Raw genomic sequence first — 24,449 nt, forward strand, 5'->3', positions numbered from 1 at the left:
TACATTGTGAAAAACTTGTGAAATGGGACATATTCTGTATAATGAGAATACTTTCTACTTTTGGTACTTTAAGTACATTTTGACACCAATGCTTTTGTACTTTTACGTAAGTAAATTAGTACATTTAGAACTTCTGACTTTTTAGTAGTATTTCTACATTGCAGTATAGAGGGTATGCGCGTGACATCGTCGTACCTGGAAGTCTTGCGGGAACGCCCACTGAGTGTCAAAAAACGACTTTCTGGCCTTGACAGCCCATACATCAAAACAGAAAAGTCCTGTCTGATTGCATTAAACAATGTTAAACTCACCAACATTGCAGCTGTACAAAAAGCTTGAATGATCCTCTTTCTATCTGCAAAGTTTTTGTTTTATAAAAATCCACCATAGAAACGTTATGAGCTGTATACTTTCTGGCAAGAAATGCCCTGCATTTGATTATTCTTCTAAGTGTCAGAGTTTGGAAGTGCTTAAGCTTGTTTTCAATAACACAACATTTTGCTGCCTCCTGCATTATGTGACATTTAGAAACAGGTGGTACGCAGGACGGTTGAGTGATTTCCAACGAGCGCTTCCAAACTCCAACACTCCATGCTGCTCAATGTTTTGCCACTCAGTCTAGATGAGGGGGGCGTGTCCTGATGGGAAAATCATGTGCATACTCTCTATAGATACTTTTACTATAGATACTTTTACTAGTGAAAAATACTTTTACTTTTACCACCACTGAATAATACAAATAAAATCTCCCGACATGCGTCAACCCTATACAGCAGTGGTTCCCAAACCTTTTCATGTCAAGGACCCCCAAATGGACAACTAGATTTTTACGGCTCTAGCAGTGATTCTCAACCCGTTTCTCGACCCGTTAGGGTCCATTTGGTTCCATTTGTACACTCTCTGAGTTACAGACCCATAAGGGTCCATTTGGTTCCAAACTATCATTTAGCTGGGGACCCCCTGAAACTCCCTCAGGTACCCCTGGGGGTCCCCGGACCCCACTTTGAGAACCACTGGTATACAGCATTCACCAGGGGGTAAATCAAAAAAAGGTCTTTCGTGTTTGTGTAGAAAACACAGTCAGCAGCAGCTGCTTTATCGTGCTTGAGATAAAGTCTCACATGGAAATGGAACAGGAAACCACTACTCATCTGCTGATATAACAGTCATTTTAAACCTTTAGAGCGCTTATTGTCCCCTGGATTTGGATTTAGTTCTATTTACATTATTTAAAAGGTTTTTTTTGTGGCTTTTGCCTTTATTTTATTTTTTATAGAGGGACAGACAGTAGGCTGACAGGAAATGGGGAGAGAGATGGGGGAGTGACATGATGGGGGAGTGACAAAGGGATCGGGAGTCGAACCTGCGGCACACTGCCAGACTCGGGCTACCGGCCAAGGTGCCTGGACCGCTGAGCCACGGCCCAGGCCTATTTACTTAACTTAAAAAAAAACTTAACTTAAAAAAAAACTTAACTTAAAAAAAAACTTAACTTAAAAAAAAACTTAACTTAAAAAAAAACTTAACTTAAAAAAAGAATTTAAAAAGGAAAAACGCACACACAAAAAACTTAACTTAAAAAAAAACTTAACTTAAAAAAAACTTAAACAAAAAACTTAAAAAAAAAAAACCTAAAAAAGAAACACGCACGCACACATACACACACTAAAAAAAAACTTGAAAAAACATTTAATTTAAAAAAACTTAACTTAAAAAAAACCTTAAAAAGTACATAATTTATTCTAATTGTTGTTATTGCAATTTACGAGCTGCGTTCGCTTCCCGCGTTTGCGCGTCTTACTTGTTTAGAACAGTGGTTCTCAAAGTGGCGTCGCCCCATGTGTCTTGGGCATAGAGTATAAAGAAGGATAGAGACCGACCTGTGTGAGCCCGGACCTCAAAATTGAGGTCCGGGCTCACGCACGTGACGGACTCATGAATGTCCGTCCACTTCCATTAAAGTGCTGCAATTCCACATTTCGCCAGTAGGTAGTGGCATCTTCAACGTTGGATAGCCTTACTGGGGGCTTGGTCTTGGGTATAGGTTGTAGGGGGGGGGGGGGGGGGGGTCCCCAGCTAAATGTTTGGTAACCCTGAGTGTACAAATGGGGTCCATTTGGTTCCATTCGCATACCCTCAGAGTTAAGGTATCGGGGGGGTCTGTGGCCTAATAATGCATACTAAACCGGGGGTCCTTGAAATGAAATGACAAAATCACAGATTTTGAATGATTCTCATTCTACAGTATATAGTATACAGTATACAGTATACATCCATTACATGCGAAGGAGAATCAAGATATTAGTACCATTTAGACCTCAGGACAATTCTACAAAGGCCTTCTAAATCCTGACAGTTTTCTGAAAAACCCATGTTTCTATTCTATGTCAGTCGTTCTCAAACATTTTCATGTCAAGGACCTCCAAGATTATATGTATTTGGCCGCCGACCCCCATCTGAAAATATGTTGTTCCAGGGACTCCTCCAGAAGCAAAGATTTGAGTTAAAAACGTTGGCTCTGAAAGAATATTCAAAGATTTGCACTACATTTTCACAATTTCTCAAAAATAGCAGACCTACAAGCTCGTAGCGCGGCACTCTGTGCAGCGCTATGAGCTTGTAGATCTGCTATTTTTCAATAGCTAAAGTATAACATAATGCTTTAAAACACCAAAAGGGGTTCCGCCCAGAATGGGTTAAATCAATGACCTTGTGAGACGGTCTTGAGAAGCTCGGGGTCGGTTATGACCTCGGCGGCGGAGGACGTTTCCTCGGACGCGGTCGACCTGTCGGCCTTCTTGGTTTCGCCCCAGAGGTTGGAGCCGCCGTGCATGCTGGGTATGTTGAGGACAGCTATGCCCTCCAGAGACACAGTACTCAGGTCCAGAGGTTGACCACAGCACTGTGGAGAGGGGTCAACATGTACATGGTTTACCACTTTACTGTGGAGAGAGGGGTCAACATGTACAAGGTTTACCACATCACTGTGGAGAGAGGGGTCAACATGTACAAGGTTTACCACATCACTGTGGAGAGAGGGGTCAACATGTACAAGGTTTACCACAGCACTGTGGAGAGAGGGGTCAACATGTACAAGGTTTACCACAGCACTGTGGAGAGAGAGGGGTCAACATGTACATGGTTTACCACAGCACTGGAGAGAGGGGTCAACATGTACATGGTTTACCACAGCACTGGAGAGAGGGGTCAACATGTACATGGTTTACCACAGCACTGGAGAGAGGGGTCAAGATGTACAAGGTTTACCACAGCACTGGAGAGAGGGGTCAACATGTACAAGGTTTACCACAGCACTGGAGAGAGAGGTCAACATGTACAAGGTTTACCACAGCACTGGAGAGAGAGGTCAACATGTACAAGGTTTACCACAGCACTGGAGAGAGAGGGGTCAACATGTACATGGTTTACCACAGCACTGTGGAGAGAGGGGTCAACATGTACATGGTTTACCACAGCACTGGAGAGAGAGGGGTCAACATGTACAAGGTTTACCACAGCACTGGAGAGAGAGGGGTCAACATGTACATGGTTTACCACAGCACTGTGGAGAGAGGGGTCAACATGTACATGGTTTACCACAGCACTGTAGAGAGGGGTCAACATGTACAAGGTTGACCACAGCACTGTAGAGAGGGGTCAACATGTACAAGGTTGACCACAGCACTGTAGAGAGGGGTCAACATGTACATGGTTTACCACATCACTGTGGAGAGGGGTCAACATGTACAAGGTTTACCACAGCACTGTGGAGAGAGGGGTCAACATGTACAAGGTTTACCACAGCACTGTGGAGAGGGGTCAAGATGTACAAGGTTTACCACAGCACTGGAGAGAGGGGTCAACATGTACAAGGTTTACCACAGCACTGTGGAGAGGGGTCAACATGTACAAGGTTGACCACAGCACTGTAGAGAGGGGTCAACATGTACAAGGTTGACCACAGCACTGTAGAGAGGGGTCAACATGTACAAGGTTTACCACAGCACTGTGGAGAGGGGTCAAGATGTACAAGGTTTACCACAGCACTGGAGAGAGGGGTCAACATGTACAAGGTTTACCACAGCACTGGAGAGAGGGGTCAACATGTACAAGGTTTACCACAGCACTGGAGAGAGAGGTCAACATGTACAAGGTTTACCACAGCACTGGAGAGAGGGGTCAACATGTACATGGTTTACCACATCACTGGAGAGAGGGGTCAACATGTACATGGTTTACCACAGCACTGTGGAGAGGGGTCAACATGTACATGGTTTACCACATCACTGGAGAGAGGGGTCAACATGTACATGGTTTACCACAGCACTGTGGAGAGAGAGGTCAACATGTACATGGTTTACCACAGCACTGTGGAGAGAGAGGGGTCAACATGTACATGGTTTACCACAGCACTGTGGAGAGGGGTCAACATGTACATGGTTTACCACAGCACTGTGGAGAGAGGGGTCAACATGTACATGGTTTACCACAGCACTGGAGAGAGGGGTCAACATGTACATGGTTTACCACAGCACTGTGGAGAGGGGTCAACATGTACAAGGTTGACCACAGCACTGTGGAGAGAGGGGTCAACATGTACATGGTTTACCACAGCACTGTGGAGAGGGGTCAACATGTACATGGTTTACCACATCACTGTGGAGAGGGGTCAACATGTACAAGGTTTACCACAGCACTGGAGAGAGGGGTCAACATGTACAAGGTTTACCACAGCACTGGAGAGAGAGGTCAACATGTACAAGGTTGACCACAGCACTGTAGAGAGGGGTCAACATGTACAAGGTTTACCACAGCACTGTGGAGAGAGGGGTCAACATGTACAAGGTTTACCACAGCACTGGAGAGAGGGGTCAACATGTACAAGGTTTACCACAGCACTGGAGAGAGAGGTCAACATGTACAAGGTTTACCACAGCACTGGAGAGAGAGGTCAACATGTACAAGGTTTACCACAGCACTGGAGAGAGAGGTCAACATGTACAAGGTTTACCACAGCACTGGAGAGAGGGGTCAACATGTACAAGGTTTACCACAGCACTGTGGAGAGAGAGGGGTCAACATGTACATGGTTTACCACAGCACTGGAGAGAGAGGTCAACATGTACAAGGTTTACCACAGCACTGGAGAGGGGTCAACATGTACAAGGTTTACCACAGCACTGTAGAGAGGGGTCAACATGTACATGGTTTACCACAGCACTGGAGAGAGGGGTCAACATGTACATGGTTTACCACAGCACTGGAGAGAGGGGTCAACATGTACATGGTTTACCACAGCACTGTGGAGAGAGGGGTCAACATGTACAAGGTTGACCACAGCACTGTAGAGAGGGGTCAACATGTACATGGTTTACCACAGCACTGTGGAGAGAGGGGTCAACATGTACAAGGTTTACCACAGCACTGGAGAGAGGGGTCAACATGTACAAGGTTTACCACAGCACTGTAGAGAGGGGTCAACATGTACAAGGTTTACCACAGCACTGGAGAGAGGGGTCAACATGTACATGGTTTACCACAGCACTGGAGAGAGGGGTCAACATGTACATGGTTTACCACAGCACTGTGGAGGAGGGTCAACATGTACAAGGTTTACCACAGCACTGTGGAGAGGGGTCAACATGTACAAGGTTTACCACAGCACTGTGGAGAGGGGTCAACATGTACAAGGTTGTACATGTACAACATGTACAACCAGACTGGATGAAGGTCTATTGGGTGACAGGGCCTTCTGCACAGTTGCCCCTGAACTGTGGAATACCCTCCCCGCACACTTGAGAGCGCCACAGTCAATCGACTGCTTCAAGAGAGGACTAAAGACCTACCTTTCTAATAAGGCTTTCCCCCAAACCCACTGATCTTATTCCTTGACCCTGATGTTGCCCTCACGTTCAATAACTGTTATTCTGTTTTCCTTGATGCTAAATTGTGTGCTTTTAATCATGTAATGTTCTTTTTTTGCTTTTACCTACTGTTTTATATTTGTCTACTGTAGCATATTATTATTATTATTATTATTCATAGTCCAGTTTTCGGTGAAGAGGTGGTCACCGAAACGGTGGTTAGAACAGAGAGATTGTTGTGTGAGCAGTGACCACCACGGCGTGACGTCGTGTTATAGTTTTGCGGTGGTCACCTCTTCACCGAAAACTATCTATCTATGAATATAGACTATCTATGAATATGCCTTTAGACTGAGAAACACGCTTCTATACCAGATCTGAACATTTGTATAATTATTATCATTTGTTAATTTAAAATCACACCCGTGTGAACTCAGTGGTGCAGTGACGTCACACACTAACCATAGCAACCATGCTCACCCGTACGTGGCCCCACGTACAGGTACACACATACACAGATACATACAGACAAAGCTGGTTATTGGAGTGGTTTGCACCACTAAAAAATATATATATATATATTGTTTTATTGTACGGGGTTCACCTCAATGGTGAGACACTCCTTCAGCTTCTTGCAAGAGGAAGATATGGTCTCAGAAGTGGCAAACTCAAAATACCAAAGTTTGTTCTTCATTCTAAAACACAAAAAAAGGAGAAAACGAGAAAAGAAAAAGAGTGATTTAACTATTGTTGTTTTTATTGCATTTTATTGGTATAGACAAAATCTGTCAGCCTTGTTTGTGAAAAGACTGATCAAGCTCAACTATAGTAAAGTAAGTATGTCTAAGTAAGCCTAGCCAAAGTACACCACCTGGACATGATGCTAGTATGTGCGGGGTGGCGGTGGCTCAGGGGTAGAGTGACCGGATGGGAACCGCAAGGTTCCCAGTTCGAACCCTGTGGGCTCCCCCAGAGTTAGTGTCGAAGTGTCCTTGAGCAAGACTCTGAACCCCTAATTGCTCTCGATGTGAAGGTGGGTGCCTTGCATGGTTTCCTCTGGCATCGGTGTATGAATGTGTGTGTGAATGGGTGAATGTAATGCACAATCTCTGTAAAGCGCCATGGATAAAGGCGCTATATAAATGCACCATTTAGCATTTACCATTTTATGTTGCAGGGACCGTGACGGATATGGAACACCAACCTCCAAGTCTCAGGGTGCACACTCTAGCCACAAGCGCGACGCGTTGTGAGATTGTAGATCTGCTATTTTCACTATTTTTTGTCCAAAGGTGCCCTCAGCCCCTGCCTCTCTAACACACTCAGGGTGTCTCACCTGCTATTGAACCTCTCAGGGTGTCTCACCTGCTATTGAACCTCTCAGGGTGTCTCACCTGCTATTGAACCTCTCAGGGTGTCTCACCTGCTATTGAACCTCTCAGGGTGTCTCACCTGCTATTGAACCTCTCAGGGTGTCTCACCTACCTGCTATTGAACCTCTCAGGGTGTCTAACCTGCTATTGAACCTCTCAGGGTGTCTTACCTGCTATTGAACCTCTCAGGGTGTCTCACCTGCTATTGAACCTCTCAGGGTGTCTCACCTGCTATTGAACCTCTCAGGGTGTCTCACCTGCTATTGAACCTCTCAGGGTGTCTCACCTGCTATTGAACCTCTCAGGGTGTCTAACCTGCTATTGAACCTCTCAGGGTGTCTCACCTGCTATTGAACCTCTCAGGGTGTCTAACCTGCTATTGAACCTCTCAGGGTGTCTAACCTGCTATTGAACCTCTCAGGGTGTCTCACCTGCTATTGAACCTCTCAGGGTGTCTCACCTGCTATTGAACCTCTCAGGGTGTCTCACCTGCTATTGAACCTCTCAGGGTGTCTCACCTGCTATTGAACCTCTCAGGGTGTCTAACCTGCTATTGAACCTCTCAGGGTGTCTCACCTGCTATTGAACCTCTCAGGGTGTCTAACCTGCTATTGAACCTCTCAGGGTGTCTCACCTGCTATTGAACCTCTCAGGGTGTCTAACCTGCTATTGAACCTCTCAGGGTGTCTCACCTGCTATTGAACCTCTCAGGGTGTCTAACCTGCTATTGAACCTCTCAGGGTGTCTCACCTGCTATTGAACCTCTCAGGGTGTCTCACCTGCTATTGAACCTCTCAGGGTGTCTCACCTGCTATTGAACCTCTCAGGGTGTCTCACCTACCTGCTATTGAACCTCTCAGGGTGTCTCACCTACCTGCTATTGAACCTCTCAGGGTGTCTAACCTGCTATTGAACCTCTCAGGGTGTCTCACCTACCTGCTATTGAACCTCTCAGGGTGTCTAACCTGCTATTGAACCTCTCAGGGTGTCTCACCTACCTGCTATTGAACCTCTCAGGGTGTCTAACCTGCTATTGAACCTCTCAGGGTGTCTCACCTACCTGCTATTGAACCTCTCAGGGTGTCTAACCTGCTATTGAACCTCTCAGGGTGTCTCACCTACCTGCTATTGAACCTCTCAGGGTGTCTAACCTGCTATTGAACCTCTCAGGGTGTCTCACCTGCTATTGAACCTCTCAGGGTGTCTTACATGCTATTGAACCTCTCAGGGTGTCTCACCTGCTATTGAACCTCTCAGGGTGTCTCACCTGCTATTGAACCTCTCAGGGTGTCTTACCTGCTATTGAACCTCTCAGGGTGTCTCACCTGCTATTGAACCTCTCAGGGTGTCTAACCTGCTATTGAACCTCTCAGGGTGTCTCACCTGCTATTGAACCTCTCAGGGTGTCTTACATGCTATTGAACCTCTCAGGGTGTCTCACCTGCTATTGAACCTCTCAGGGTGTCTCACCTGCTATTGAACCTCTCAGGGTGCTTCTCTCTCATGGAGTGGAAGCAGTGGGCAATCGATGCATCCTGTCAAAGGGAACATTAACACACTTTTCACAACATAAAGCAGATCATTTCAAGTAAAAGGGTTAGATTTAAGGTATTTCTACTCTTTCTTAACATTTACAATTTAGGCATTTATTAGCAGACGCTCTTAAACCAAGAGCGATTTACAGTAAGCAAGGACAAGTCAATGTAATGCATTTAATGCATAGAAATAGTCATCTAGGATCATAGCAGGTAAACCAAGAACCTCTCATCGGTCTAACAGTAGAATATCTCAAAAAGATAAATAATCTGAACATTGAACCTATACACACTATAGGATGCCAGGTCAACAATGGGCATCAATCTATAACATCAATCATAACAATACAAAAAATAGTAAAAAAAAAGTGTAAAAACATTCATTACGACGGCATCAGAATACATTTTAGTACTGTAGATTTAGTCGACTAAAATCACGTGACATTTAGTCGACAGAAACTAGACACTAAACACTAAAACATTCCGGGTGACTAAAATGTGACGAAAACTAAATGAAAACTATTCAAGAGACACCATATAAAACTAAATGAAAACTATTCAAGAGACACCATATAAAACTAAATGAAAACTATTCAAGAGACACCATATAAAACTAAATGAAAACTATTCAAGAGACACCATATAAAACTAAATGAAAACTATTCAAGAGACACCATATAAAACTAAATGAAAACTATTCAAGAGACACCATATAAAACTAAAATAAAAAATCTGCTGCCCTAAAACAACACTGTACTGATAATGGTAAATGGTGCATTTATATAGCGCCTTTATCCAAGGCGCTTTACATAGATTCTGCATTTCATTCACCCATTCACACACACATTCATACACCGATGGCAGCGGAAATGCAAGGCACCAACCAGCACATCAGGAGCAATTAGGGGTTCAGTGTCTTGCTCAAGGACACTTCGACACTAACTCGGGGGGAGCCCACAGGGTTCAAACTGGCAACCTTGCAGTTACCATCCAGCCACTCTACCCCTGAGCCACCGCCATACACACTCACCACTCCGATAGAGAAGTAGTTGTTGATGATCTCTTGGGGCACGGGGTCTCCCTTCTCCTGGGGGTCCACAGGGACCACCTGGATGTTCCAGCGGTCCATGGGCACCGACACGCTGCCCTCCACCTCCTTCAGGATGTCCCGCAAGTCTGAGCCCTCGTATCCTACACAGCGGGACGACGAGTGGAAAGGAGAGAGAACCATGGAACAACATTTGAACCCATTTTGACCTGAGATCAGATTCTAAAAATGTCTAAATCCTAACATTTTTCTGAAAAACCTATGTTTCTATGTCAGTGGTGCTCCACCTTTTTCATGTCAAGGACCCCCAGAATTATCTCCATTGGGCCACGGACCCCCATCTCAAAATATGTAGTTCCAGGGACCCCCCCCCCCCAGAAGCAAATATTTTAGTTAAAAATGTTCGCTCTGAAATATATATATTCAATGATTTGCGCCACATTGTAACGATTCAATAGCTAAAGCATAACATGCTAACACCAAAAGGGGTTCCCGCCCAAAATGGGTTAAAACAAATGAAAAAGAAGCGGCTTCATGGACTCCTCATGCATAGAAGGAAGCATGAGGTCAGTCCATTGAGATGAGAGAGAGATGGGGAGTGACATGCAGCACATTGGGAACTTTGCAGAAGCTAATATCTTAAAATAAAAATTTATAAAATATCTTGTATACATTTAGAATTTGTGAAATGGGACGTTCTGCACGATTTTTTACTTTTGGTAGTGTGATTGATTGATTGAAGTATGTTGCAGAATTACAGTACATTTCAAGCACAAACTCAATACAAAAACTGTTAACTGCATGTGAGTGGACGACACCATAAAGCATTACACTTGTTTACAAGAGCCTTGTTCAATTCATCATAACATTTAGAGACGTACAAATATACACTTCTATATAGCCAAAAACAGGAAATCACCATAAAGGAGGTAAAAAAGGGGAAAAACATACAGTGAGGAGAAAAAGGGGGGGGTGGATTCAGATTTTTCGAGGGCCAGTTTTGAATTGCAGCCGTCCGTATAGGTGCCCTTTGAGAGCGGTTTTGAAGGAGTCAAGGGATTCACATGTCTTAATGACAGTTGGTAGGGCGTTCCACATTTTTGTGGCATAGGAGCGAAATTAATTTAGTCCCTATAGTTTGTGCCGAATCTGGGTTGCACATGGTTTGTTGAACTCCCTCTGGTTTTTAAGTTTAAGTTTGAAGCCGGCACTTTTGCACTTTTACTCAAGTACATTTTTAATATGGCACTTCTACTTGTAACAGAATAAGGCCTCACTCACACCTTTCAATCTAGCATACAACATTGATGCATGCTAGATGTAAGCAAGATGTAAGTGTCATGGCCGCCCCAATGCATTTCCAATGGAAGTCATATGGTTTCATACAACATTTAGGACTACAAGCTGTTGTATGGCTTTCGGCTGTGTTTCGACTGCCCCCCTCCCCCTCATACAACACAAATGTTGTGTCAAACCATGTGACTCCCATTGGAAATCAGCTATACATCTCATACAACAAGCATACATCAATCTGTTGCGACCGTGTGAGTCGCCCCTAACAGAATACGTCTACATTGCAGTATTGATACTGTGAGTTTAGTACTTTACCTCCTCCCCAGCGCATACAGCGGGCCAGGTCGTTCCCTGTGCCGAGTGGAAGCACGGCCACAGCAGGACGCACGGCCAGCTCTGCTCGGTCTGAAACGTGGTGGAAAACCAGTTGCTTTTATAACCTTTTTCACATCAAGGCCCATTATCTATTCAGCGTTTGAGCCACGGAACCACGAGATTCAGCCTCTCAGACCCAAAACCAGTGTTGTTTCCGTCGACTAAAACTACGACGAAAAATGTCCGTCGACTACCTTTTTTCACTGACGAAAACTACATGGAAACCTTATGAAAACTAAGCTATGATGACTAAAACTAAGACTAAATATACTGACATTTCGTCAACAAATAACAACTGGACTAAATGGGACTAGTGGACAAGAGATCCAGTATAAGTCATTTTACAATTGGTTGCATGCTGAAAATAGCCGACCTACAAACTCACAACGCTCACAACTAAATCAACTGTAGATTTAGTCGACTAAAATCTTATGATATTTATTCGACTGAAACTAACGCTAAAACGCTAAAACAATATGGCTAAAACTAAATGGAAGCTATTCAAGATACTATGACTAAAACTAAAATCTAAATTTCCTGCCAAAAACACTGATTATTTATTATTATTTATTCAGCATTTTCAAGATTTTGTCCACATTTCCATGTTGTATTGATGTTGGTATACCATTAGGAGAGATAACAGGCAAACGTTGATCAAAAATAACCATTCTTCTACAGTACATTCTCAAATAAGCCTATCTCACAGAATTTCCCCGCCCCCCTAAATACGCCCCCTTTCGGGGTTAGTGGTGATAGCGTGACGTCACTCCATAGACACTACATGTTAACCGAGGTAATTTAAGAAGTCTACAACTTTTGTTTTCTCAAGGTAAGGTTTGTTCTATCTGTTCGACCTGATTTACCATCTTGTTTGCTTCATAAAAATATTGGTCTGTCACATTTTTACATTAGAAAATGTACTTAGATTCTCCAGAGAAAAAAACGTGTAAATGCTCATGTTAAAGACACCACTATTTACCGGAAGTGGGCGTGGAAAGCGGGCTGTGAGATAGGCCTATTGTGTCTGACTTTGTAAATTAAGTGATGCAGATGTTTAACAATAATTGAACTGTTGAGTGTAAAATTAAACCAAATGGTTTCATTTTACTGGGTCATTCTACAGTACATTGCAGTATTGGTACTTTTACTTGGGCGGCAGTGGTGGCTCAGGGGTTAGAGTGCCAGTTCGAACCAAGGACTGTCTAAAGAGGACGAGACGCGAAGGCCACCGTAGACCGTATGGGCGACGCCATGTTGCTCCATGGTGCTCCATGGAAGGAAAGAAACATGCGCAGTTGAGACCAAGGAAGCTGAACGCGGAAGTGTTGGCTGCATATAGCCCATTGCGCATGTTTCTTTCCTTCCATGGAGCAACATGGAGCAACATGGCGTCGCCCGTACGGTCTTCGCGTCTCGTCCTCTTTAGACAGTCCTTGGTTCGAACCCGGTCTCCCCCAGAGTTAGTGTCCTATAGCTTGAGCAAAGACTCTGAACCCCTAATTACTGTGTATGTGTAGTAGGTTGGTGCCTTGCATGGTTTCCGCCGCCATCGGTGTATGAATGTGAATGGGTGAATGTAATGCACAATCTATGTAAAGCGCCTTGGATAAAGGTCCTATATAAATGCACCATTTACCATTTAAGTTAAAAAAAAAAATACTTTTTCCACCACTGGGAGTCTGGGAAATACATAGAGATTTATGCTGATTTCAGTATTTTTCATGCGACTACTGTCAAAGCGGGGGAGAATACTGTACGATACCTATGGCATCCAGAATCCACCCAACAGTGCCATCGCCTCCACACACCAAGATTCTGTATTCATGTAGGTTGCGGAAAAAGTGCAGTCTGAAATTATAACAACATTACATACATTTTAGCGAGGAGGTGGAGCTAAATATCAACGGCATGTTTACTTAAAAGTCTTAAACCACTGGTTCTCAACCGGTGGTTCCATTCCTACATTCCAATTAACCCATTTTGGGCGGGAACCCCTTTTGGTGTTTTAAGCATTATGTTATACTATAGCTATTGAAAAATAGCAGATCTACAAGCTCATAGCGCGCCACCGAGTGCCGCGCTACGAGCTTGTAGGTCTGCTATTTTTAAAAAATCATGAAAATGCGGCACAAATCTTTGAATATATATTCTTTCAGAGCGAACATTTTTAACTCAAATCTTTGCTTCCGGGGGGTCCCTGGAACAACATATTTTCAGATCGGCGGCCAATTCCATATAATTTCTGGGGTCCTTGACATGAAATATTGAGCACCACTGATATAGAATCATAGGTATTTCAGAAAACTGTCAGAAGATTTTTTTTTATTTTGATGTCAGGCCTGAAAAGGTTGAGAACCACTGACTTAAACTAGAAATGCACTCTGTTCGAGCTGCCAACTTGTGCGCAAGCAGAGCGCGCCATATGAGGTGCGTTCATGGCGCAATGTTATTAACCAATGTCTGGGAATTTGGTGATTTTTTGTGTAGGACGGACCATTTACACTAATAGCTGAATATAGGAGGGGCTAGCTGAATATAGGAGGGGCTAGCTGAATATAGGAGGGGCTAGCGCCACTCAAAAACAATTTAATTAAGTACCCTGCAGCTGGCCCCCCATTGGACAGATTGTAGACTTGTCGTGGATTCAGTAAAAACTGGAACTTCCTCAGCACTCTGTGAGACACACACACACACACACACACACTAGGGTTAGGATAAAAGTATCAATCCCGTATTGTAGAAATAGCTACAAAGTACAAGTCCGGTACGCAAAATACGTTGGTCTGACAACAATACTAACAGTCCGACACCCGTATCTATGAGTACAACTACAAAAGTATTGGCATCAAAATATACTTAAAGTGCCCATTATTCAGAAGGTCCCATTTGTAAAATGTATAAAAATGTAAATCCTTTGAAAATAGCAGTTCTACAAGCGTGTGTACTTGTAGATCTGCTATTTTCAAATTGCGAAAGTGTGTATTTGGTACTTTATGTTTTTATAGCAAACATTGCTTAACCACTTAAGCATTATTTGATACAACAGTGTCGAGCAAAAAATACTGAAAATAGCAGATCTACAAGCTCACAACGTGCTGCCACGTGTTGTGTGAGCTTAGAACAGGAATCAATTATCAAAAGATGATCGGCAAAAATGAAACAAAATATACATCTTAAGTAGTAGACATGGAAATATCATATCTGAATAATCCTGATGTTATCTGCACTGGCGCTGACCTCCGACCCTGATTTCCTCCACTCTTTGGGTTTACAAAAACCAGCAGCGGATGTGTGTCTGGTACCGGAACCACCTGGAGAGAGAAACACACGGTTGAATGGAATATTAAAGCCAAATAAGATCTCAAGACGGAAAACTGTTTGACTGTTTGTAGTCCTAAAGTCCTAACAGAATGACCCGGCTAATTGGGCCCCTACAGGGCCCTAACTGTGCTGGCCCCAGGCCCGGCCCGGCCTGGCCTTACTAATTATAGAGCACATTGTGCCCTACCCGGCCCGAAAACGTCAATACTGTATTTATGGATTTTTTTTGATTCTTTGAGTTTTTTGTTTAAATAATAATAATAATAATGTATTTAAGCTATACATTAAAAAAAATATATAAAAAATATTACGTAGGAAACGAGAAATAGGGGACATTTACTCGCGACCCATAAAACAATGGTCTGTAACCCAGACCGCAGGGCTATGATATGATTGTAGCCTATGGAGCAATGTTCAACTTTTCCATGATGAGCGTAACCACACACCTATAGTGAGATGCATACATTGATAGATTTGCATGAGGGTATGCAAGGTCAATTATTTGAATGTGCTGGTTTGCACGCACGCACGCACGCACACGCACACGCACACACAAACACACACACACACACACACACACACACACACACACACACACACACACACACACACACACACACACACACACACACACACACACACACACACACACACACACACACACACACACACACACACACACACATATATACACACACACACACACACACACACTTTAATCATTTATTTATGTCCACATAAGAGATGCAATACAAGGACAAAAATATTTACAAGGTGCTGTACAGAGTGCAATTAGCAAATCCCGGACAAATACCCTCACACCCTTCAGGGGTTTCAGGGGTACAAGTAACAGCGTCTTCGCCATATTTGGCGGCTAACGATAGTGGAAGAGATTGCACAGAATTTCGCATCCCCAAGTTGTTGGAAGCCTCTTACAACCAAACTGTGTACATGTCCTAGGCTGCCGAAGATAAACACAAGTAGATTGCACCTATAGCCTAGCTCTATGATGGTCTGAAGGAGCGGCTGGTACTTAATGAATTTGGTCATAAAGGCTTCCTCTAAGCTAGAATCAAAGGTGCAGTCAGACCACTTCAAGAATGAAAACTGATCTGTTCTCTTCATTTTTTTTTCTTTTATAATTTTTATCCCACGATTTTGTAACCCATTTTTCACCCCTGTGTCAATTATCTAATGTGATCCTGGGCTCTACACACCCTCCGCCAACCTAGTCCCCATATATGGGGGACATGGGGAGAGCAACGGACTTGAACTCATGCTTCCTTCATGCCTGAGTGTCCAAGTTGCTCCTTTACACCTGACAGGGGGGAGTTTCCCTGGTTGGACGTAGCGCGTGGAAGGAACACGTTATTCCAACCAGTTCCTTTCCCCTCCATCAAGCGCCCCGGCTGGCCAGGGGGAGGCAGTTTAGAGACCAGGATTACTGCATGTTTTTTGTGAGGGTACCTACCCTAGGGGACACGGGGAGAACATGCAAACTCCACACAGAAAGGCCCGTTCGCCAACCACGCCTCGGGTATGGGCACTGATGACGCGGAGGAGGGAACACGCCGCCAGCACCCACAGCGTCCCGAGCGGGAATCGAACCCAGGACCTTCTAGCTGTGAGGCGACAGCACTACCAACTGTGCCACCGTGCCCCTTTCTGTTCTCTTCATTGACCACAACAACATCTGGTGTGTTAGCAGAGATGTGTCTTCATTGACCACAACAACATCTGGTCTGTTAGCAGAGATGTGTCTTCATTGACCACAACAACATCTGGTGTGTTAGCAGAGAGATGTGTCTTCATTGACCACAACAACATCTGGTGTGTTAGCAGAGAGATGTGTCTTAATTGACCACAACAACATCTGGTGTGTTAGCAGAGAGATGTGTCTTCATTGACCACAACAACATCTGGTGTGTTAGCAGAGAGATGTGCAAACAATTTCAGGATTTTCAGTAATCAGTACAGTTGAAACAAGGTTTGACACAGGAATGTTTGTACATTCTCACAGACAGTGCAAAATGTTTAGATATGTCCTTTGTTATGAGATCAACTATTCTGTCGTGGCGTGCTATGTAAAGCCCTTTATAGGCATAACGGCCATTCAGAATGTGTGACATGGTTTCTGTAACGAGCCCTGTGGTGTGATGCAAGCAATGAGGGTCATGGAGGGCAACCAGAGGGATAGGTAACCACACACCTATAGCGAGATGCATACATTGATAGATTTGCATGCAGGGGACATGCAAGGTCAATTATTTGAATGCGCTGGTTTCCTTCAAAAGATAATATGACTCTCAGAGACACACACGCACGCACACACACACACACACACACACACGCACGCACGCACGCACGCACGCACGCACGCACGCACGCACGCACGCACGCACGCACGCACGCACGCACGTACGCACGCACGCACGCACGCACGCACGCACGCACGCACGCACGCACACACACGTCACACATGGAGAGAGAGAGAGAGAGAGAGAGAGAGAGAGAGAGCGAGCACCACACACCTGCAGAATGTGTCCATCAGGGGTGACATCCAACAGGCTTGTAGCCTCTGGTGAACCTGGACGACTGTTCTCCTGGATTTAAAACACAGTGAAACACAGCAGGGATTTAAAACACAGTGAAACACAGCAGGGATTTAAAACACAGTGAAACACAGCAGGGATTTAAAACACAGTGAAACACAGCAGGGATTTAAAACACAGTGAAACACAGCAGGGATTTAAAACACAGTTAAACACAGCAGGGATTTAAAACACAGTGACATTGTCTGACAGCGGAGAATGCCTTTGGGTTTGGTTTACCTTGGAGACAGCGTATATCGCCCACGGAGGGAGAATGTGATCTCTCAGCAACCCACAATCACACCACGACGAACCAGAGGAAATGCACTCCGCGTGACGCTAGAGGAGACAGACAACGTTGTTCAAACACTTATTATGTGCATAATTATGTACAGTATAGGGGAATTTACATTCATACTCCATCACTCACTCACTCACTCACTCACTCACTCACTCACTCACCCACCCACCCACCCACCCACCCACCCACTCACTCACTCACTCACTCACTCACTCACTCACTCACTCACTCACTCACTCACCCACCCACCCGCTCACTCACTCACTCACTCACTCACTCACCCACTCACTCACTCACTCACTTACTCACCCACCCACGCATGCACCCACCCACTCACTCACTCACCCACTCACTCACTCACTCACCCACCCACCCACGCACCCACCCACCCACTCACTCAACCACGCACCCACCCACGCACTCACCCACGCACCCACCCACCCACGCACTCACCCACGCACTCACTCACCCACCCACTCACTCACGCACCCACCCACGCATGCACCCACGCACGCACGCAAGTAAAAACAACAGCAATCCCCACCATCTCGTGGCACCACACACAATGCTTCCCCGCCAAAGCCTTGATCTTCTTGTCGCACACGTTGCACTTGTTGCCATTACAATCGGCACGCATCCAGCCATGACCCGGTACCTGTGAGTGACGCAGGGAGACACAGAAACCGATGAATAGGCTTAGAGAGAAAGGACGTGATAGAGATCTATAGACGTGACATATGTGAGAGAGAGAGAAAAGGCAACAGGGTTTGATTATTATCGTACAAATGCCTTCCTTCCAAATCAGAAGTTCTAACACTTTCAAGATCACGTTGTGACGTGCTGCGAGCTTGTACATGTATGTGCTACTTTTGAACATTTTGGAAAAAGTGTGAATACGTTTTATTTTTTAGTGAAAAGGTTTGAGAAGTACTGATTTAGAAGGCCTCAGGTCATAATGGGTTAATTAACATGCCAAATGTCTGTGATCTACAAGCTCATAGCGCGGCACGAGTGCCACGCTACAAGCTTGTAGGTCTGCAATTTTTTTTAATCGTGAAAATGTGGTGCAAATCTTTGAATATATATTCTTTCAGAGCCAAAGTTTTTATCTCAAATCTTTGCTCCTGGAACAACACATTTTCAGAAGTAAATATAATCTTGGGGGTCCTTGACTTGACATGAAAATGTTGGAGAACGACGTCTGACATAGAAACATTCAGGATTTAGAAGACATTTTGTAGAATCGTTCCCAGGTGGAAATGTAATTCTCTTCACTGCACATCTTTCGAAGCCAGACTCCCAGATACGTTATCTTATCCACCACCGTGATTTGACTACAACCTACAGATTACAATCTGGGATGCTGCCTGCCCTGCCTGGGATTATATTACATTTTGACTGTCGGCCAAAACACGTTCCTGACCCTAAAGGTGTTGTTAAGGACAAGAGGAGAACGGCCCATGGTCTCCCAGTGTCTCGGATGTCATGGACACTGGGCCCACTTCCTTCCTGGACTACAATTCCCACAATGCTCTGGTGCACTGCTCCTCCTTGTGGATAGGGGGAGGGCTGTCTCACTGAGACAACATGTAGTCATGGACTCCAAAGACTATTTAAAGAGGACTGGAGGCGAAGACCGTACGGTGGACTCCATGTTGCTCCCTGGAAGGAAAGAAACATGCGCAATGGGCTATATGCAGCCAACACTTCCGCGTTCAGCTTCCTTGGTCTCAACTGCTTCCAGGGAGCAACATGGAGTCCACCGTACGGTCTTCGCTTCCCGTCCTCTTTAAATAGTCCTTGATGTAGTCCAAGGACTGTCTAAAGAGGACGAGACGCGAAGACCGTACGGGCGACGCCATGTTGCTCCATGGTGCTCTATGGAAGGAAAGAAACATGCGCAATGGGCTATATGCAGCCAACACTTCCGCGTTCCGCTTCCTTGGTCTCAACTGCGCATGTTTCCTTCCTTCCATGGAGCACCATGGCGTCGCCCGTAAGGTCTACGGTGGCCTTCACGTCTCGTCTTCTTTAGACAGTCATTGATGTAGTCCAGGAAGTAAGTGAGCCCATGAGTGTCCATGACATCAGATACACTGGGCTCACTGCTAAAATCTAAAATATCTAAAACCACATATTAGACACAGAAAGACCCCCAGGAAGTCTTCTAAACGTCATTAACATATATTTGTTTTGCAAAAAGGGTGAAGTGTCCCTTTAACCCAGTGGTTTTCAACCAGCGGTCCTTGAGGGGGTAACTTCCAGGTGGTCACCAGTTAACTGATGGAGAGTTGGTAACCAAATGGACCCTTACAGATCTTTAACTCTTGAGAGCGTAAAGAAAAGGTTTCATTTTACACTCTCAAGAGTTCAATTACATTACTTAATTTACAGGAAGTCTACACAATTAGATAATGTTATAATAATTGTTATTTTGATCAACGTTTGCCTGTTATCTCTCCTATCAATACAGCATGGAGTTGTGGAAAGGAACAAAATCCTATCCGTCGACAACAGAATATTCTGTCTCGGGTCTGAGAGGCTAAATCTCATCAAGTGGTGGTCCATGGCTAAGATGTCATGTTGTAGTTCGGTGATCACCTCAGCACCGAAAATCCAGACTATGAATGAGCCTTAAACTGAGTCAAGCTGGAGTTGGAAATACCTCGTTTTCAACGAGGGAAGGCGGCGCAAATAAGAGCTATTTTAAGCATGTGTGCAACATGACAACTGTTTTAAAGTATTGTACAGTAACAACTAAAGTATCTTTAATGTTTATGTTGTACTATTACTACAAAACAATCTAAAATAAAGGGATTTAAGATCATTAAAGCTGGGCTGTTGCCCTGAGTCCAATGCATTTCTGCCTACTTCCGGTCCAGGACTTGTCCCAGTTGGTTGTCCCCATTCTCAATAGAAGTCTATGTAGGAGAGCCACCATTGGACTGAAGCCCCATGAAGTGAACGCAGTTTGTGTAACTCTGTCTATATCTAAGGCTCTGGTTGCTAGCCTACTGTATAAATCAACGGTTCTCAAATGCCTTCATGTCAAGGATCCCGAAAACTATATGGATTTGGCCGCCGATCCCAATTTATATTTAGCTCCAGCGACCCCCAGAAGCAAACGTTAATTCAATATTGAACCAATGGAAAGTAGTAAAAAGTGCTTTGGACAAAACCTCTTAACTCCATTGGACCCTCAATATGTCTGCTAAAGCAACTAACTCCACCACCTCTCCCCGTCTCATGGAAGTAATTACCAAAATATAAAGTTATAACACCAACTTTGATGAGGCTGTATTGCTTTGTTTTAAAAATATATGGTTTTCTTTATTTCCTGAAAAATGTATATTTTTCATTTCCTGAAAAATGAACATTTTGGAGTTATGAGGTTTCCTCCCGACAGCAGAGATATCCAATTTTCATGAAAGTGCAACGGTTATTCATCTCACCCCGATCTCCTTCTTAGATTGGACGAAGGTAGGAGCACACGGTTCAGGGTTCTTGTTGGCACACTGGCTGTGGACAGTATACTTACAGCCTGTAGAAAGAACAATGATATCATATTATGTATGGATGCAGTGTAGCAGCAATTTACATTTCATTCACACTTACAATTAGGGCTCCATTTTCGTCACCGCTAAACCCCTTATCCCTAAACTTCTTTGCCTTTTTATTTTATTTTATTTTTTACTATTTTGCAAAACATTTTTGAATAGTTAAAATGGCCAGTCTACAAGCTCACAATGTGTCAATGTAGATTGGCATTTTTTTTTCAAAATAGTAAAAAAAAAGGCAAAGATGTTTAGGGATAAGGGGTTTAGCGGTGACGAAAATGGAGCCCTTAAAGCCCTAACCACACCATTGTCACCATGCAACTCCTTGGGTCCAAACGGTTGCAAGGAGTTAACGCTAAAACCGCTTCGACCCTTTGTTGGTTTGGGCCATTGAATTCCATGCGTTGAATCACTAGGGTCAACGCGGGTCAACATGCAAGACATATCACACCGCAGGCACAACGCTAAAACCGTCTTGACCCTTTGGTGTGGTTAGGGCTTAACACACGTTTTACTTTTCCTATAATTTACTCGAGACCCATAAAAACAACACATACACACCTGTATGAACTGTAGGAACTGTGTGTGTGTGTGTACATGTCTGTCTGTCTGTCTGTCTGTCTGTCTGTCTGTCTGTCTGTCTGTCTGTCTGCCTGCCTGCCTGCCTGCCTGCCTGCCTGCCTGCCTGCCTGCCTGTCTGTCTGTCTGTCTGTCTGCCTGCCTGTCTGCCTGCCTGCCTGCCTGCCTGTCTGCCTGCCTGCCTGCCTGTCTGCCTGCCTGTCTGTCTGTCTTCATGGTTTGTGAAGTAACAGCAGGTATCATGCAGCCTCCAGATTTTTTCCAGAGGAGAAAAACGGCATTTAATTTTTTTTACCCAAAATGAGTTTATATCACAGGCAGACTCTTCACATACTAGAGCATGTCTGAAATAAGTGTCAGAGCTGAAATCGACATGTGAATATGAAATAAATGCATAAACATGTAGCTGTAGGCGTAATGTCCACATGAAGTGAACCTTTCAAGCCTGTTTTCTCAACTCGCTGTTTCTCTGCAAGACATTACTCTATAAGTCATATCTCCAAAACTGGTGGTTCAAACTGAACAACCAATATGTAAATTTGAAGCTATGATTCTCTGCTTCCATATGACATGAAAAAACGAAAATGACAAAAAAAGAATCCAATGGCAGTCCCTCAGTCAAGTTGGGTCACATATTTGACAATCAGTCTGGGCATGTACTGTACTGTACTGTACTGTACTGTACTGTACTGTACTGTACTGTACTGTACTGTACTGTACTGTACTGTACTGTACTGTACTGTACTGTACTGTACTGTACTGTACTGTACTGTACACAGAGATATTCATTCATGGGCACAGGTTGACCGTGGACTGTGTGCGAACTGCGAAGTGCATGGGCGCCCCCTAGTGGCTCTTACAGGTGCAGCAGAGGCCTTGCTTGCCCAGGCCCAGCAGCATGCTGTGACAGACGCTGCAGTAGGTGGGCCTGTTGAAATGCTTCATCCTCCAGATGTGCTGCTGCTCCCTCTCTGTCATCTGTAGGGGAGGAAGGAAGCAGATAGGAGGTCAGCAAAGGGTCATCTGTAGGGGAGGAAGGAAGCAGACAGGAGGTCAGCAAAGGATCATCTGTAGGGGAGGAAGGAAGCAGACAGGAGGTCAACAAAGGGTCATCTGTAGGGGAGGAAGGAAGCAGACAGGAGGTCAGCAAAGGATCATCTGTAGGGGAGGAAGGAAGCAGACAGGAGGTCAACAAAGGGTCATCTGTAGGGGAGGAAGGAAGCAGACAGGAGGTCAGCAAAGGGTCATCTGTAGGGGAGGAAGGAAGCAGACAGGAGGTCAGCAAAGGGTCATCTGTAGGGGAGGAAGGAAGCAGACAGGAGGTCAACAAAGGAATGGTCCCTCTCTGTCATCTGTAGGGGAGGAAGGAAGCAGACAGGAGGTCAGCAAAGGTCATCTGTAGGGGAGGAAGGAAGCAGACAGGAGGTCAACAAAGGAATGGTCCCTCTCTGTCATCTGTAGGGGAGGAAGGAAGCAGACAGGAGGTCAGCAAAGGTCATCTGTAGGGGAGGAAGGAAGCAGACAGGAGGTCAACAAAGGGGCATCTGTAGGGGAGGAAGGAAGCAGAAAGGAGGTCAGCAATGGTCATCTGTAGGGGAGGAAGGAAGCAGACAGGAGGTCAGCAAAGGGTCATCTGTAGGGGAGGAAGGAAGCAGACAGGAGGTCAGCAAAGGAAAACATCTGTAGGGGAGGAAGGAAGCAGACAGGAGGTCAGCAATGGTCATCTGTAGGGGAGGAAGGAAGCAGACAGGAGGTCAGCAATGGTCATCTGTAGGGGAGGAAGGAAGCAGACAGGAGGTCAGCAATGGTCATCTGTAGGGGAGGAAGGAAGCAGACAGGAGGTCAGCAAAGGAAAACATCTGTAGGGGAGGAAGGAAGCAGACAGGAGGTCAGGAGGAAGGAAGCAGACAGGAGGTCAGCAAAGGAAAACAGTGTCCATTTGGACAGCAACATTTTTGATAGTAGTTTAAAGGGACGTCAGAGCCACTTCGATAATATCAAATATCTAAAACCAGAGATTACACAAAAGATAACGCCAGGAAAGTGTTCTAAATCTTATAAAGGTCATTGATATATTTTTTTTTTGCAAAAAGGGTGAAGTGTCCCTTTAAGTCTGAGTCTTATTGAAAAAGAATTCCCTCTAGTTTTAGTCATATAGTTTGTCCAGCTGCAATGACATTGACCTGCCTTGATTTATACTGTGTGATGAGCTCTGGGACCACCAACTGCACATAACCAAGACAAACAACAAATCACTTTGTCTTCGTTCTACCGGATCTCTTCCACCACTAGTCCCTCCCTAACATTAAAAAAAAAAGAAATCCGGGCAGGGGTCATCATGAATATTGACCGTACATGAACAAATGTGTCTGTGGTAACGACTTGGTTTTGTGACTGAGTGGCAAATTATGTCAAGTTTTCTTCAGAATATGTACGACACTTAATTACAACGAGTCAACGACACTATGGTACGTTAGGAGCTGTCCAATAGGCCTATCTCACAGCCCCCTTTCCACGCCCACTTCCGGTAGATAGTCGTGTCATTTAACATTAGGCATTACCACTTTTTTTCTCTGGAGAATCTAAGTACATTTCCTAATGTTAAAATGTCA

The 24,449-nt window shown here is 44.6% G+C and overlaps 1 protein-coding gene across 3 annotated transcripts in view; it reads right to left on the bottom strand.

The window, feature by feature from the left end:
* The window catches only part of dgkab (diacylglycerol kinase, alpha b), a 53,506-nt gene that overhangs the window by 12,685 nt on the left and 16,372 nt on the right, over positions 1 to 24,449 (bottom strand). For all 3 annotated transcript variants that reach the window (XM_079511247.1, XM_079511248.1, XM_079511246.1), the window contains 13 exons: positions 22,698 to 22,815; positions 21,154 to 21,242; positions 18,246 to 18,356; positions 17,641 to 17,739; positions 17,341 to 17,412; positions 14,726 to 14,799; positions 14,087 to 14,161; positions 13,251 to 13,336; positions 11,429 to 11,518; positions 9,803 to 9,963; positions 8,708 to 8,772; positions 6,469 to 6,559; positions 2,710 to 2,902 (listed from right to left, as the gene is read on the bottom strand). In XM_079511247.1, coding sequence (XP_079367373.1) covers positions 2,710 to 2,902; positions 6,469 to 6,559; positions 8,708 to 8,772; positions 9,803 to 9,963; positions 11,429 to 11,518; positions 13,251 to 13,336; positions 14,087 to 14,161; positions 14,726 to 14,799; positions 17,341 to 17,412; positions 17,641 to 17,739; positions 18,246 to 18,356; positions 21,154 to 21,242; positions 22,698 to 22,815 — 1,324 coding nt within the window. The remainder of the gene's footprint in view (positions 1 to 2,709; positions 2,903 to 6,468; positions 6,560 to 8,707; positions 8,773 to 9,802; positions 9,964 to 11,428; positions 11,519 to 13,250; positions 13,337 to 14,086; positions 14,162 to 14,725; positions 14,800 to 17,340; positions 17,413 to 17,640; positions 17,740 to 18,245; positions 18,357 to 21,153; positions 21,243 to 22,697; positions 22,816 to 24,449) is intronic.

Source organism: Electrona antarctica (genome assembly GCF_951216825.1).
Source record: "Electrona antarctica genome assembly, chromosome: 9".
Taxonomy (NCBI): Eukaryota; Metazoa; Chordata; class Actinopteri; order Myctophiformes; family Myctophidae; genus Electrona; species Electrona antarctica.